This window comes from Corythoichthys intestinalis, chromosome 2, assembly GCF_030265065.1.
Source record: "Corythoichthys intestinalis isolate RoL2023-P3 chromosome 2, ASM3026506v1, whole genome shotgun sequence".
Taxonomy (NCBI): Eukaryota; Metazoa; Chordata; class Actinopteri; order Syngnathiformes; family Syngnathidae; genus Corythoichthys; species Corythoichthys intestinalis.
Window position 1 is genome coordinate 24,953,078 of NC_080396.1, and position 17,438 is coordinate 24,970,515.

The 17,438-nt window shown below is 39.0% G+C and overlaps 1 protein-coding gene across 4 annotated transcripts in view; it reads right to left on the bottom strand.

Moving 5' to 3' along the window:
* Window positions 1-17,438, bottom strand: part of slmapb (sarcolemma associated protein b) — a 19,029-nt gene continuing 1,591 nt past the window's right edge. For 2 of the 4 annotated variants that reach the window (XM_057825960.1, XM_057825948.1), the window contains exons 2-10: window positions 10,579-10,638; window positions 8,660-8,788; window positions 8,478-8,552; window positions 8,053-8,355; window positions 7,619-7,889; window positions 7,219-7,390; window positions 3,992-4,126; window positions 3,482-3,569; window positions 1-3,128 (exon numbers count right to left, since the gene is read on the bottom strand). In XM_057825960.1, the coding sequence (XP_057681943.1) occupies window positions 3,486-3,569; window positions 3,992-4,126; window positions 7,219-7,390; window positions 7,619-7,889; window positions 8,053-8,355; window positions 8,478-8,552; window positions 8,660-8,788; window positions 10,579-10,630 (1,221 nt within the window). In that variant the 5' untranslated portion in view covers window positions 10,631-10,638 and the 3' untranslated portion in view covers window positions 1-3,128; window positions 3,482-3,485. Of the gene's footprint in view, window positions 3,129-3,481; window positions 3,570-3,991; window positions 4,127-7,218; window positions 7,391-7,618; window positions 7,890-8,052; window positions 8,356-8,477; window positions 8,553-8,659; window positions 8,789-10,578; window positions 10,639-10,818; window positions 10,894-17,438 lie in introns of all 4 variants that reach the window. The other 2 variants (XM_057825938.1, XM_057825970.1) reach the window with 2 other exon arrangements.

Consider the following 17,438-nt stretch of genomic DNA (forward strand, 5'->3'; position numbering starts at 1 on the left):
AAATTGTTTAATTCCAGGCCTTTACACAGAGTATTGTACAAACAGGAGAAGACAAGAATATCATGTCTGGAGACAGGGATTTTTTAGCTACGTATTCCATTAGATCAAACTGCAATAAAGGGTCGTGGTCACAGTGCTCTATTGAGAGTGACTGATTAACCTTAATGTGTTTAGTAGTAGGAGTTCTGAAGTGTGAGTTACGTAACCCATGTTAAAATACGAGATATCTAAATATAAACCATTGGTCAAGAAATAGGCTTGCTCACTGGATGGTCACAAATGCCCAAAATGTGCAGAAGGTGGCTTATGACCACATTAGTTGCCAGCTCACGCCAACTTCACGATTCTGAGTTGTAAATTCAAAAGTGGTGCATACATTCCACTAATAAACTTAACAGACTACATAATGTAAATTTTGACGTCAAATTATTTCACATTTTGATCTAGTATGCCCGACATTGACAACCTAAAAGTATTCATGTCAATATATTGACAGAGATGTTTACATATTTTTTGTGTTAACCGTCAAAACATTTGTGTGTGTGGTAACTAATCAAAATTTTGAGCAAACTTCACTTTTTGATTTGACGTGGAATAGAATACATCATCATGGCACCATTTAAAAAAAATCTTGAGCAGATTTATTTTGGAGTTTACCTGCGTTTTGGAAAGTTACAAGCAGGGACAGAATATAGTGCTAGAATTATAAAAATATATTGCATGAGTCTTCTACACTAACACCGTTAGTGGTATAAGGGATGAAAGATGATCTGAAGCAGCTCACCACAACTCACTACAGTCGCAAGAGGCCTGGCTGGCAACTAGCAGATAGATACAAACATCAGCAGCAGCTGTCTGGCATGGACGGTTATCTTGAATTCAGTGTTGCCACTGTTGCTTTTAAATAGTAATCTAATTATGGATTAGTTACTTTTAAATAGCAATCTAGTAATTAGGGATTTCAGTTAACTCAAAAGTAATTTCGATAAATCACTTATTAGATTTTAAGTAACTAAATCGGATAACAAATTACTTTCTAAGTTACATTCTGAACTTGCACTTCCCACTACCTGGCGGGACTTGTTCTGTTTGACTTTTCCATGCTGCGTTTAAGAAAAAAAAAAAAATCATGTTTGAAGTTGTGTTTCTGAAGCATGATTTAATTTTGGGCAGCGCACTATACTTTGAACCTTTACATTAACAAATCTGCCTGAATTTGTTGAGCACTGTATTTTCTTTGTTTTTTCTATACGCATTGTGCGGTGCACCTTAGCTCGTCGGATGTTTTGGCGTAACTAACCTACAACCATTAGTAGTTGTGTTCTATGCTGTGAAGGGGGGGAAAAAAAGTCTTCTATGCTATGCGAGTACTCAAACTCATGAAAAACCACAGCGGAAGATTGGCGCCGATATTCTCGAGGCTACAATATCATCTTCGGCTAACAAAGTCAAAATAGTGGCTTTATTCACTTGTCGCTGGTCTAAACCACTGAGCACATTTTAAGAGGGGGCGACCAGAGTGTCCAATATGTTGGGGAAGTGTGATTTCAACATCATTGTCACAAATTATTGTCACAACGCCGCCCCCCACCCCCGCCCATGGCTTTAAAATTCAGTACAGAAGTCCCCTACCTTAACTTGAATGCACTAGAACTTTTTAGACAACTGTTAAAGTTAGGAAAAATTAACTTTCTCAAAATATTATAGGGATAATTTACAAAACACTGTACACCTTTGACTTAGCAGCCAATTAGGGAGAATACATAGTCATGCTATCATGTCAAAAGCCAAACAGCAAACAGCACTTAATTGTTAACACAGCTTGGCACTAGCTAACAGTGTTAGCTTCTGCTGTAATTACTGGCATGTACTTGAAGTGTGATTTGGCTTCTTAGTGAAAAAGGAAGTGGGTGCTTGTTTTGTTTCTCCCTCACCCTCTGGGCTAATTTTCATCCTTTGTGTATCTTGATAGAGGAATGCCAGCAAACCTATCCATTGACTACATGCACAATTATGGCAAACACTGACAAGTGTTGGCACCAGTGCCCAACTAAAAGAAAGAGGATTTTGTCACATTTATATACCCCCCGCTAGGGGTATGCTCTACTGTTGCTTTTCACTTAATGAATAAAGAGACTATGTTTGAAAACAACACTATTGCAGTTTGGCAGCCAGCACACATATTCATATAACCCAAATTCCTGGACTTCCAACCTATATCCCCTTCTCTTTTTCAGCCAAAAAGCCCAATTTGGAGCCCTGTGAGATTCACTTGTAGTCAGGTTGTACCGCAGCATCAACAATGAATGCATGGAAACTCACTCACCTCTTTGTTATAACGTGACGAAACGGCATGCAGCAATGAATACTTATGTCCTCACGGCCTGAACAGAATGTCTTCTTTTTCAGGGTTAAAAGACTCATTCTTAAAAATTTTCTCCTGCAGTCAAAATACAGCTGGAAGTAATGGTGCCAAAAACTTGTCAGCAGTCACCATATTTGTCTCCCTAATCAATACACCTGGAGAATGTTTTATAACATGGGGGATAAATATGAATTGGGTTATTTTTTATTAGTTATTATCTACACATTCAAGTTAAATTTCTTTGCATACTGTACGTTTTGTGCACGCGTACCTAATGCTGGTGACAGCACTTTATATGTATTTAAAAACATTAATCATGACTCAATTAGGTCACTTTATTGATAATACTTATTGTGCTGACAAACATACACGTAAATTATGGGAGGCTTGAGCTGCAAATAAAGCCATCCAAACTATTGCTATACACCATTACATTTAGTGTTTAGACATGTACATTCATTATGACCTTACAGCTCAATATTTTCAACAATAGAATGACTTTCGTCTTTTATAAACTCAACTAGCATCTGAAATAAATTTCCAAGATATTTTAACATTGGTAAGTATGGCTCCTCAGAATTAACAGTGCAGATAATAGTGTGTCACACAAGTAAGTTTCAGTGCAGAGAAAATACTAATTGGCTGTGTGCATGTGTTGCGCATGTGTGAGCCATATATGTAGCTCTCAGGTCTTAAAGAGTGCAGCAGCAGTCACAGCTGTTAGAGCCACAGCAACCACAGGCCCCCAGATCATCCACGGCTTCTGAAACAAGTGGCGGCACAAAAATGGAAACATGAGCGTCACCGTGTGAAAGCGTCTCTCTGGCAGAAGCTTCAATGGAACGAGGCCAAGATGGTGCAACAGAGAACATCAGTTTAAAAAGATAAAATGAGCTCATCCAAAGCTACTGGGAGAAAGGCTTGTTAGTGTCCACACACAAAGAAATGTCAGATGTTGAAGCTTTATGGTTTGAATGGTTAAATTGCAACGGCCTGATTTCCTTGTTTTTGTTACCCCAAAGGAAGGCATTTTAGGGGGGAAAAACCTGATTTAGCCATGCAGTGATCTGAAGGACACTGATGAGAATGACAGGTGTGTGCAGGAATAACATATACCTTACTACCACAATGCGCCGAAGCACCATAACAGCAAAGCCAGGACAAGGCCGATGACTATGGCTTGAACAGGCAGCATTAGGGACGTCTACAGAAGGGAAGTGATATTATGATAATCAACTATGAAAGGGACATACTTAAGCAAGGCTGAGCTATATTAAGGCACCCTTCAGTAAGTAGACTGTGTTTTTAATATGTTGGGTTTAAATGGGAGTCACACCGTTGTCAGTGTTTTAAAGCAACAGTTTACAGTACATCAGATGAGAACAGAGAGGCTCTGAGATTGACATTAAGCACATGATACACACATTTAGTCAGAAATTCACCAAAAACTGGTGGTTTTTTGTTGTTGTTTGGCTCTTGTAAAATCATTAAGAGAGTCCTGCTCAGGGAAAAAAGTAATTTGCTTTGCTAATAAATATGATCGTTTTGCTTTTAGATTGATCGTTTAATCTGTTAAACTATGAAGAATTTAAACAAAGGGAATCCATCTGAGCGACCAACACCCACCTTTGTTCCGCTCTCCTGTAACTCCTTCATGATGGCTTTGCACTCCTGCAGTTCATTCACAAGTGACTGCTTCTCCTGCTCAGCCTTCTCATATTCTTCCTTTAGGTCACTCAGTTCTGTTTTGGTCTCCTCATTCTGCAAATAATAACAGCAACAAAAATATTTCTACACAAAAATGTACCAATAAATCATAGTGTGGTATGAATACAATCTGTGGTTCACGATGCCCATCTAGTATTGCACAAAGGAATCACTGAATTAAATGTTCACTTATTTGTAATACACTACAACACATTTATGAAGTACTTCTCGGATGTATTATACATTACAGCACAATAGAGTGTTTTTTTAATTAGTTTGGCTAGAAATAATTAGCCTGGTACACCAGACTCACCGCTGTTCCAGCTATTGAGTCTGGCCACCATTCAGTGGATAAAATTTCCAGGGCGGAGCAAGCCACAGCAAACAGACAGCGGAGTGGACCAATCAGCGGCGAGCGGACATGACGTTAGTAAAGCGACGAGGGACTTGCGCGGGGAAGTAAACATACGAGGAGAGCGGAGTTTATTCAACATGGCTAGTGCGAGACAGACTGTTGTCAATGACTTGTGTCGATGTGTTTTTGGTAATTTAAAACTGATTTTACTGTGGATTGGAACACATTCTCGGCTCTCCTGTACGCCATCTGTGTTGTTGAGGAGACGACTTCCGATGCGGAAGAGTGACGTTGCTCGTTAAGAACACGTCACGCAAATAAACGAATCTGATTGGACGGTTGATTTTGTTCTGGCTCGAGAGGCCGTTAATAGGCTGGGTCCCTGACTATTCTGACAGTGTTTGAAAAATACAGGGAGAACAGTCTGGCCGTGCCAGGCAAAGAAATAATTGTATTCTATAGAATATTAGTGAAAATAGTGCTAAAACAATCAGTTCACATTATTTGCCAAAGTTTATATAACCACAAAACAAAGTTGTAACAGTCTGATGCAATCATGTGCCAGCAAAAATGCTTGAGAAATATTCCCATGGTCCAGATTCTAGTGAGAGCATATGACAATTTAGAAATGTTGCTTTTGACAGTCTACAGGGCCATGTTTTTTTCAGTAGGTCACTGGGCTGGTGAGTTTCACTCGTGCTCTGCTAAAACAACTGGTTTCTCCCGCTCAACGGGGTAGAATTTGCCAAATGCACAGCTCTTTTTGTAACCACACAAAAACAACAATTGTTGATCCCAGCTTTTTGTTAAACAGTGCTTCACCAGTGAGAGGGAGGGAAAGCTTCATATACAGATATACAGCTTGCTAAAGCTGCCATGAAACATGCCTGGCCGCTTTCAAGGCTCATGTCACAAAATGAAAGAACAGGTAAGGCTTGTTTGTTTGGAACATCAGACCGAGTGACGTACTTTAAACATTTTACCGCTGTTGCCTTGTTATCACCATGAGAGGTATTGCACAAAACCAGGATAAGGGATTAAGTCCGTAAATATTGGTCATTCCGAAATGACCTAAACCTCAAATTGATTGCACAAAAGCAGCGTGTTTCCATACGCATCTGGTTCTGGACTAGTAACCCTAGTATCCCTCCATCCTTTTTATCATCTGCCTCTATGCCCACTGCTATCAAAAACCTCACTCAACTTTCTCCTATATTACCTGTTCAAATTGCAACCAATATGTCTGGAATGACAACTGCAACCTGCACCCTAGATCTCAATCCCTCTGTTCTAATAAATGACTGTCTCCCAGTCATCTCCTCACTTATTACCGACATCATAAACACCTCCCAGCTCTCTGGTTCTGTCCCCCAAATTCTAACCCATCATAAAGAAAACTGGTTGAGAGTTGAGACCCCAATATCCCGAGCAATTACCGCCCTATCTCCAATCTTCAACGTAACAGTAACAAATCGGACATAATCAACATCAACCCTGAAACTCACATCAAAGACAGTCAATTTTCTCTCACCATCAACAACTGCAGTGGCTTCCCATTACACACAGGATACAGTTTAAAATCCTCCTTCTCACATACAAAGCACTCAATAACTTGGCCCCTCCTTAGACAGACCTTCTCTGTCTTCACAACCCCTCCGGTCACCTCCGCTCTTCTAATGGAAACATTCTTGCACTGCCCCCTCCCTTTGGAACTTGCTCCCTAAACCCATCCGCACTTGTTCAGACTTTCCTTCATTCAAAAAATTGCTAAAACCTCACCTTTTTAAACTGGCATTTAATTTATAATTCTTTTTCTCTATTTTTTTGTTCTCACATTGTTTGCTGCTATTTCTTTGTTTTAACTGTAAAGCATCTAAAGCGCTCTATCTAAGAGGAGAACATTTCAAATCCACCAAGGGCGCTTTCGGGATAAATTTAAAGAAGAAACTAGATGAACTAGAGGTCTCTGATTTGATTACATTGGAATCAGATTTGGGAGGGGTTGGCAGTGAATGACCACTATTAGGTTTGAACCTGCTACATCTATAGTTTCATCACATTACATTAAGTCTGACGATCACAAAGTTGGATGTGCAATATGTGAGCATCCTAATATGACATACATCAATGTGTAATGATATTTATACAGTAAATGTGCATCTTTATAAATAAACCTACTCTCTGCAACAAACGATGCTATCATCTCAAATGAAGCATTTGCTGAGCCAATCATAAGATTCCTGAATATATTTTTGACCGTAACTGCAGTAGGTGCTTCACAAATGAAACTGCCTTCCAGTCAGGATCACTAGCTCAAGTGCAACACTGCTACACTGACACAATTCTAGGACAAATACACTATTATGAGGATAAAAATAGCCTCAGGTGAATTCCAGGTGCTTGTATGTGTAACGTGCACGTTGTGACTGGTGAGACAGCTGAAAAGCGACATGACTTGTGATTTAAAAGACATTTGAAATAGGAGTTGCGTAGTTCTAGCTTTGATCAGTTTTGGCACACTCGTATGATCATTAAGGGTGCCGTGGGAACAAGTGTTCTGAAATTTAAAAATAGGAAAGTTTATTATCTATAACAAATTGACTTAACTAATCAAATGATGTACTAAATAGTGGCAGGTGGAGAACTAAATGTTCTCCCACTAGACAGCAATTAACAAGCACAATCACTTTTGGTGACATATTTGTCAAGTGGTAGGATGTGAGATTTTTTTATTTCAAGTATAGTATGTGCACAGTTAGGAATCACTGCACTTAGAAGACTGAAAACACACCTCTCTCTGCAGTGTCTTCTCGCGGCTATATGCTTCATCCAGTTGGGTTTGCAGCTTACTACTTTCCTGCTGGTGCTGGCGCTCCACTGCAACCAACTTCTTTTCCAGCTCCTGCTGTGCGCTCTCAAGGCTTTTCAGGCTATTGCTCAGCTCTGCATTCTGGGCACGAGAGCTGGCAAGACAAAAAGAAAACAGTGATTCAACAGGTAGTGAGTTAAAAGTATGAGCTACATGATACAGAATAATGTAACACAAATGAGAAAGCATGACCATGCACAAAAAGGTGTTTAGGTGGAAGGTCCATATTTAATAGAGGTCAATTCAGAAAGATAGTGCAGAATTAAAAATTGTCCCGCTAATGAACTAACAAGCACAGTCCAATGTTCTCAAATCTACTGACCTGACAAGTTCTTTCTCCAGCTGCTGCTGTTTCTGCTGCGTTGCCTCACTTTTAGCACAAATTGCAGCACTTTCTTGCAGCAAGTTGCCCTTCTCTTTCTGGTAGGCCTTATTGAGTTCCTCTTTTTCTGCCCGAAGGGAAGTGCACTCACTTTGCAGACTGCTCTTTTCTTTCTGATGCTTATTCACTAATTCCTGTTTCTCAGATCTCAGAATAGAACACTCCTTCTGAAGGCCATTACACTCCACCTGCATGGACTGCAGCTCGTTGGCTGTAAAAATAACAACCAACCAACTTTTGCAAAAATTCTATTGCAAGTGGAAATCAGACTCACTCAGCAGAAACCACAGAAATCACATCTCAACCACAAAGAATATTTAGACAAAAGAACAGATTAAATGAATATCACAACGTGTATTTGCAGCATAAGTTACCTTGTATTTCTGCAGTTTTCTGCCACTGCTTGCCCTGCTGTTGGAGATCCCGCTGCAGGTCATCAATCTCACGTTCGTATTTACTGGCAGTCTGACGCCATTTTTCTAAATCCTTGGAGACTGTTGCCAGGTTAAACTCGATTGCGCTGACGTCACGGTCCCGCTCAGCGGATGCTTCCTCCAGGGTACGTTTAAGTGACTTCACCTCATCACGTGAACTTTGTAGCTCGTCAGATAAATCAGAGGAGACATCTGTCTTCTCTCTGAGGACATCCACTTCATCTTGGAGCTGCCGCAGCTGACCTATTCAGATTATGTATGTTAAGTATATATCAAAGTGGAGGTAATAATATAATGTGATTAACATTGATAGAATGTAAAATTATAATTTGACACCCACACCAGCTAAAGTATATCTGGTATACCTTGAAGTTGTTTGATCTGTTTCGCCGATTCTTCAGCTTGTTGTTTCTTGTCTTTTCTCTCTTTATTGAGGATTTCTACAAAATGTGACATACAACATTTTATCAAGCCCTGTCTACCTACATACATTGAACAATCACACTGGAAACAAAAGATAATCCAATTTATTCAGCACAATTTTTACCCTCTAACTCCATGCATTTGTGCCTCTCGGTGTTGGCCTGATCCTGTGCTTTTCCAAGCTCCTCATTCAAGCGCTGGATTGTTTTTTCATAGTCGCTGGTAGACTCCATGTTTGCCATACTGAGATCATCTGGGAATGAGATAAAGAACAATGGTTGCCCAAAATCAAAAGGGTTTTTCTAACAAGAGCGTGGTCAACCGTAAATATAAACATTCCTATCTTCCCACAAAGGCTGTGGAATGTTGAGGCTGAACATTTGCTGCAGTCTTAACGAGGAAGCAATGATGGCATCCAGTGTCATCATAAAAATAGAAGTCCTCCCATTTTATTCCTGCTTCAGTCCCAAATATTTAACTAGGGCTATCACAAGCTGATTTCCCAAGATGTTAAAACAGGCCTGTTACATAAGCTAATTACGAACGTGGAAAAGAACGGAACTCAATTTTCTGCATTTCCTAAACTCCAATATCTGCATTTTCCTTTCTACGATCCCTATCGTTGGTAAATCTGCACCAACTTCTAGCACAAACTAATCAACACAGAAACAGAGTCAACTCGCTGAGGCTGTCAATGACCTTGTGTTTTTTGCTGGGTGAAAATAAGCTCTGCAAATACTTGTTGGTTGACACTTCCCTGTGAATATCTTGGTCCACTAGTTTGTGGTGGTTAGCAAAAGATATGACCTCATCCTTGGCCGAGCGTCTGGCAGAGGGAAAAAACATGTCCCAACATTTGAAAGCATGTGCACCATAAAAGGCCACATCCGATGAGTGCAATGCGGCATTTGTCATGGTGCATGCTTCCCTCGCATTGCTGTCTGAATGCACTGTCCAAATCCACCCTCAAACACATTGGTAGCTGCGCCATCGGAACATGGCACCAATAAGTCTAAGGCATCAATGTGACTACGGGAGGTTGGTGGCACCGTCCAAGACAAGCACATGACCACTCTGCTGTGTGTCAGACAAAGCCCGGGCTAGCTGTGTTGTGTACTGTCCAGTATCTTGTGTGTGTTCTACATGCATGCATATTTATGAGTGAGAAAGCAAGTGGGCTCCCTGTTAATAGGCTCGTCTTTGTCAAATTGAGATAAAATGGGAAAAAAAGAGAAACACACAAGGCTCTCTTCCACAATATCTTTGGATGCCGTGACCCATTATAGCTCGAGTGTCACACAGTCCAAGTATTATCAGCATTAGAATGTGTAAAAATACGTCTTGACGAGATGGGATACTGCGCATCATGCTGTGTGGTGATGAAAAAAAAAAAAAAAGTAGGGGAATTTCTTTTTTTAGCTCAAGTGCTGAAGGCTAGAGTCATGATGGCCCTCATGCCGCTTTCCACCTCATTGCATGAAATGGCTTGTTTTAGACATGCCCTGTCGGCTAAACTTATACAGAATTAAAGAAATCTGTTAAAGATTCAGAGAACCTAATAATCAGTGTCTACGCAGATGGGCTGTGATGGATTATTATGATGTAAATGAGAATGGATAAACACTGCAGCAAGAACGCTTTCTCCATATTGTGCATTGAAGCATTGCAAATACAGTACAATGCTTATACAAAATGAATTCACTCGTGAATCTGCTTGAAAATGCGGTCATAATATGCCATGATCACATAATCTTCTGCATTCTAGTTTGATTATCCATTGAAAATGTCAGTGGCTACTCAGCTGACACTTGTCAAAGAGAAGACTTTTCTAAATGACTGTTGACACAAGGGGTACTCTAACAAGGACATTAGCATGCAACTACCGTCAATTAAAAATTTAGAATCTTCAGTATGACTAATGTTCATTTCATTACTTCAAGGTAATGATTGGTCAGAACCTTGGTAAGAACATAATGGTGATCAAACCGAATTCATCTATTTACAAAGATGAATTTGATAAAATAAAATAAATAGATGAGTTACCTTTAATCAGTGATATCTTGTTTAGCGGGTCACTCAGCTGCTTTCCTTCCATTGTAGTACCTGAAAAAGAATAATGAACATATGAGTAAAAAAAAATAATTAAAAAAAAAAAATTATCCAAGCTTTGAAATACAGTAAAACAATTATGCATACTGATTCACAAAGCTGAAACCAGTCATTATATAAATCATATTAAAAATGCAAAGGAAAGTTTCAATCAAACTTATCTAAAACAGTCACCTCAGATAATCCAGACCCAAGTTTTGTATTGCACCGTGGCTGCAGCAGTCCTTGACATGAAGAACTCTTCTCCAACTATCAGATTTTTTTCAGATGCAAAATGGAGCAGTCCAAATAAGGAAGGGGGAAAGTGGCCTGCACATGACACTAAGTGCCAGAGCTTACCAACAGTTTTACAATGAAACTGCAAGCAATAAAGATGTAATATAAAAAAATAACATTACATAAAAAGGAGTTTGATTAAAATTCAATTGAACGTGTATTATAAAAAATATATCCTTATGACCTAGCACCCCTCTACTGTGTTGTCGCATTGGCCTGCCCCTCCACACTAGGTCATGCATCTGAGTCCCGGCATCACGGAAGCTGCAGCTGCATACTGACACTGAGAGGTTTTGTTTTGGGTGCTGGTCTGTGGCCTGTTGGTACTAATGTAAAAACCACAGAATATAGACTTCTGTTCATACAAGACCGTTACGTCAAAACTATTAAAGGGACAGAATGCCATCATGTGCGTCCCAGCGGAAACAAACTTATTTAAATAAACTTTTATTGTTCTAATGTGGAGGATGGGGAATACAATTGTTATTTCAGCCCTCACATGCACATATTTCTCTCATTTCTGTAGTCTGAAACAGATTATCATTCTACTTGTATATTTCACTGGAATCTGTTTGGAGTCATTTTGAGTCAATAATTGTCAACCTTGGTGGAAAGATGCATGTTGGGCAGAGTTTATACTTTCTAGGTGATTGGAATGGAAGAAATGGCCTAAAAATCACTAAAAAATATGATAAACATCAGAAACCATCAATTGTTTCCGCCACCAGGCGTCACCATCACTGCAGGAACCAACAGGTCCCCATTGATTGAAAGAACGACATAATATTTTGCTAAAGCGATTGGTACAGACCAATCGCTGGTCTGGTCATGTACAGAATGACCTCAAATTAATCAAATTATGTAGCATGCATTTTGTAGGTGACAAGAGATCATCACCCTGCAGAATGTCACAGTGCTTTTTTAGACACAGGTGTCAGGCATATTACCGAACTCACAGGTGTCCGGGTTGTAAGGATTGTACGTGTAGCCATAATGCTACCATTAAGGAGGCGGGATTGAGCACACAGCCAAGGGTAGGTGCGCTACTCTTTTTAATGGATCAAAACAAGACATTTGTAAACATCAGCTTATGCCTATTTTCTGACATGCTACATACCAAAACAGTAACTGAATCATAGCCACTTACTGGGAAAATAATAATACATTTAATTTGCAGCAAAAAAGAATCATCATTTTCAGTTGTACTATGAATAACCTGTACTCTGGTTAACCAAAAGTGGCCTCAGAACTCATAGCCCTTCAAGTGAATATTTAAATGATGGAAGGAGCGCTTAGTTTCAAAAAGGAAGTACGTCACTCCTTCTCATGTGATGTTGCTTCATTCATTGCATTTAATAATAACAAATAAACAACATTTGGTAAATGAACGATAATTGGGGAAATTATAATTCTTTAATAGCTTTTTAACGTAAACCATTTCTTATCCAATTATTTAATGGAATGATCGATAGACCAATGAACTCCAAAAATTATGTACAGCGACAGCCCTAACAGACGGCTTGCAAACTAGCTGGCAGACAAACTTATTCTGCGAGCTGATATCGGTACTATAACAGAGTCATCCTTGTTGAAAGGAAGAAGAATCAATTCTTGGCGACTGCAGTGACCATTTGAGATAATACCGGCCCATTTAAAAGTGGACTCAGCGTGTCAAAGATCTCATGACCTAAACAACGATAGCTCTCGAATAGTGACTTGTCATCAAATTTCACAGTGAGACCTTGCCCTTAGTTGGACAAGATCCTCATGAAATAGAAATTAGGATGAAACGTTACTAATCATTGACATAGTTCAGTCAATGATCAACCATTTCAGCCTTCTATTTTCAGGCGATTTGCACATTTTGCTTGAGTTCTCAATGCAGCAAAAACCTACCTGCTGTTATAATGAGTAAGATTCTTGACGAGCACATAAAATGAGCTGATATTTACAATGATAGTGTCAATAAAACCCATCAGTACAATGAAAAGTAGTACAGTAGGTTCACATTCTTTTTATCCTTTAGCAAAAAACACTGTCGTTTACATGATCCTGCGTGGATTCTATGAAATATACAGTACATTAGACAAAATATTGGAACAATAAAAAACGCTATCTATAGAATTATACAGTACTGCATGAAATGTGCTTTTGTGTTTTTTTGATCAAGATGAAAGGTATAAATTGAAGCAGTTCCATTTACAACAGCTTAGAAAATGTTCTATTAAAAAGGTTAACTCCTTCAAAAGGCTCAATAGAGCACAAACCAAGAGGACTGTTTTTACTCATCTCAACTTTGTGTGATATTATAAAAACTGTATTGCAAGTTGGCCAAAATCCATTGCTAAGGACACAATATGTTAGAATAACAAGTTGCTTACAAATTTAAATTTGTATGTCACAAGATTTTCCAAAGGAAAATATTGAGAGGTATGGTCAATTGATTTTGATATAGAGAGTTTGAACTCCAGATTAAGGATTATAAAGAATAATCTTGAACCCGCAGCTTGACTAAGCTTGATCAGCAGCACCTTCTTGAATGAATTGGTTGCACGTTTGCCGTGCCAAGATGAAGAGACGCTGTTAACTCAAGCCAAGTGTGGATGTTTAGGATTGAAGCGCAGTCACACCATTCTCAACAAATCCACAAAATTTGAACACAGAATCACCACTTGAACAATGGACAGCGCATGCAAGTATTCATTTACTCCTACGGAGCAAGAGATGCCTTTTCAACAATATTAAGAACTAAAAATCAGTATTTACCAAAAAGCAAGCATAAGATAAAACGATCAGGATAAAAAAGGACAAAAAGAAATCCTGACATACAATAGCAGACCATTTCAATGCGGAGGAAGCCCAAACATATTCGGTAGATTAAAAGAATGTACTCTGTCGGAAATGTCACCAAAGTTAAAGGAGGCGGGGCTCCTTTAGCAATCTTCATTAGCATTCAACATAACTCTTGGCTGAAACCAAATGAATGAATTAGGGATGTTCCAGATCCAATGATGTGATCAGAAATCGGGCCGATCGGACCATGTATAAGAAGATCGGAATTGGGTGAAAAGGATCGGGTTTTGATTTTAAATATATGCATATATTTGTTTATTTTTTAAGTGCTAAAATGTGACAAAATAATCCTGAAATACAAAGGCATTGCCAAAAGAAACTAAAATATATGTTTTATACTCTGCAACACTCTCAGAAAAAGCGGAAGAGTAAGTGCTGTACAGTACTTAATATGTTTGGAACTTTTGTTTAAATTTAAAAAAAAAAAAAAAAAAAAAAAAAAAAAAAACGACAGATTCTCAAAACCATGTGACTCGGGTGCAAAATTACAGTCAGTAAAGAGTGGGGCAAACCTTCTTCTTCCCAATGTCACAGACTGGTAGATGGCTACAAAAAGCGTCTCACTGAAGTTATTTCAGCCACAGGAGGTAACACTAACTAATCGGTGGTAGGGTGTCCTAACCTTTTCCTGAGTTAGAATATGCATTTTTGTTGATAAATTTGGGTTTCATGAGTAAAACAATGTTAATTTTTGTTGTTTACTGCAATTAAATCACTTTGTTTTCCAGAGATAAAGAAAAACAAGATCAGACATTTATTTGAGAACATTTCTTAATAAAGAACTGAATATTTAATGGGGTGTCCCAATCTTTTCACATGACCTTATGTGTTCAGGGCATCCCTAGAATCTATTGAAAGATTGTTGAAGTAAAAGAAAATTCATAATATGAAACCCGGATTTTAAATCTAGGACATTTTAAGACTTTTTAAGGAACGTGGGAACCCTGTGTGACAGTCAGTTAAATGTGCTTTCTGTAATTTTGCCAGTAAATTAACCGGTAAACTTTTTTTTTTTTTTTTTTAAACGTGATTAAGTCACCATTATTAGCTAGTGTAGCCTTTTTACCAAAAGTCATGGCTTCCATTTTTTCATGTAATCATTTTTCAGCAGTAATACAATGTGTTGCTTAAACTGAAAATACGGTGTTCTGCAATTCCTTCCTAAGCGGCGAGATGTCCTACACAATGCTCAGTGCGCTTGCGCAAGCATCCGCACGCATGTGCACATTGGTTAAAAGCTGCGAGTACTCACTATTTTTGTATTTAATGAGTTTTTTATTACCTTGTCATAGCCTCAAAAATACTTTTTGCATGTATTTCCCTCCATACCTTAAAAAATTGTTTTTTCTTGTTGTGTTGCATTTCTTTTCTTTCTTTCTTCGGGCTAATCATATCACATTTTGCAACAGTCAATGATACCGATGATGATGATGACAATAAACATTTTTTCATTCATTTTTTAGTATGTTCACACAGTAGTACTTTGGATGTCAAATTCGCCTGTTGTAAAACGTTTCGCCGACGTAAGACATGTTGGCAGAACAGCGGTACCTCAAAATTTGCCTGGTACACCAGACTCACCGCTGTTCCAGCTATAGAGTCTGGTGACCATTCGGCGGATCAAATTCCCAGGGCTGAGCAAGCCACAGCAAACAGACAGCGGAGTGGACCAATCAACGACGGGCGGACGTGCCGTTGATAAAGCGACAAGACACTCTAGCGCAGGGGTGCCCAAGTCCGGCCCTCGAGAGCACCTATCCAGCTTGTTTTCCACATCTCCCTCCTCCAACACACCTGAATCAAATAATCAGGATCGTTATCATGCTCCTGCAGAGCTTGCAGATGAGCTGATCATTTGATTCAGGTGTGTTGGAGGAGGGAGACATGGAAAACAAGCTGGATAGGGGTTCTCGAGGACCGGACTTGGGCACTCTTGCTCTAGCGCAAGGGAAAACATACGAGGAGAGCGGAGAAGTTTATTCAACATGGCTAGCGCGAGACACAACAAATATGATTGCTCGGATGATTTTGTTCTGGCTCGAGAGGCCAATAAGGAGATGGGTCCCACGCTCTTCTCACAGTGTTTGAAAAATACAGGGAGAATAGTCTGGCGGTGCCAGGCAACCTCAAAATAGGAGTGGGAACCTCTTGGTACCTCACGATACGATAAGATTTGCAATACAAAGCTCATGATAATGATGATCTGACGATATGGCGATACAACGATTATCGATACATTGGTCAAGAAATCCTTCTAGGATATTCTACAAACAACTAATAAACAGAAAAACAAGCTTCTACTGTGAATTGGAATGAGTTTATCATTAGTAGACGTCCAATCCATCTGAAGTGGGAGGGATGGCAGCGGATGAACATTTGTTCATTCGCTGCCATCCCTCCCACTTCAAACGGACTGAACGTCTATTGCCAGTAGTGGCAGCCAATGCCAGGCAACTAGGTAATTTTGGGCCATTTAAGGGCATTTACCTGTTGGTTTTCAGTTACTTCCTGTCGATTTGGGGGTATTTTATGGGTCTCTTCCTGTATTTTGAGTTAAAGAACAGGAAATGACCTGGGAATCACCCAAATGAATAGGCAGTGACTCAAACTCAGCTGAAAATGACCTGTAAATGTTGTAAAATGAACAGCAAGTGACCTGCAAATGCCCTGAAAATCGGAGAGAATAACTGTGAATGCTCCGATTTCAAATGAACGAACGTTCCCAGTCTAAATGGATTAGACGTCGAGCACCGTCAATGCAGCCTTAGAGTTAACTGAGACACTATTATGGTGGAAGATTTTGGTTGCAACTTGTTAATTTTTTTTTTTTTTTTTTAAAAGACATTGACACCTTTTCAAAACGATATCTCGATTCTTGGCAGAAGCATATCGATAACCTTTTGGGATACAAAGTATCACGATATATCACCATTTCAATATTTTGTCACACCCCCTAGTTTATATAGCGAAAAAGCTAAAATTCAATTTAACTCATTGTTGAATAATCACTGCCAGCCCTCCCGGTCTATATGGGTTGGATGTCCTGCACCGTCAATGCTACTGAAACGCCTGGATTCACAGCCATTCTTCCCAGTAATAATTTGGACGTCTATCAATGTCAGGCAAGGATTTTTTTTTTTTTTTAATTCAATTTAGAGACATTCAGGCCATGAGAAAATAAAGTAAAATAAATTGGTTTTTGTAAGAGACTTATGCAGCTACACAAGGGTTTAGGTTTGGTCTTAATATTGGTCGGGATGATATAACAGCATAATCTGCATGTACATTTTTTGCTGGGGACGGCACACAAATAAGACCCAGCATATTTGGTGAATGGGGGTCAGGGCTACATTTCTCACCAATACGAACCTAATTAATTGATAGGCTAAATGATTAATCCAAAATAAATCTGTATTGATCTATACTAACTTTCACACTGCAAATTTATAACGTCCTAATCTTATAATTTTTGTAAAATCTAGTCAAATAATTTTTCTCCATCTTTTTTTTGAGTATTAAAGGCTAGTTGACAGATTAATGCATCAGATTCTTCCACTTACTTTAAGTAAATATTACTATTTGTTCGTATTGAGCCCATACATCTAAAGGTTGGCAATTTTTCACCTAAATCAAGAAAGAAAAAAAAATCTTTCAAATGATGTTTT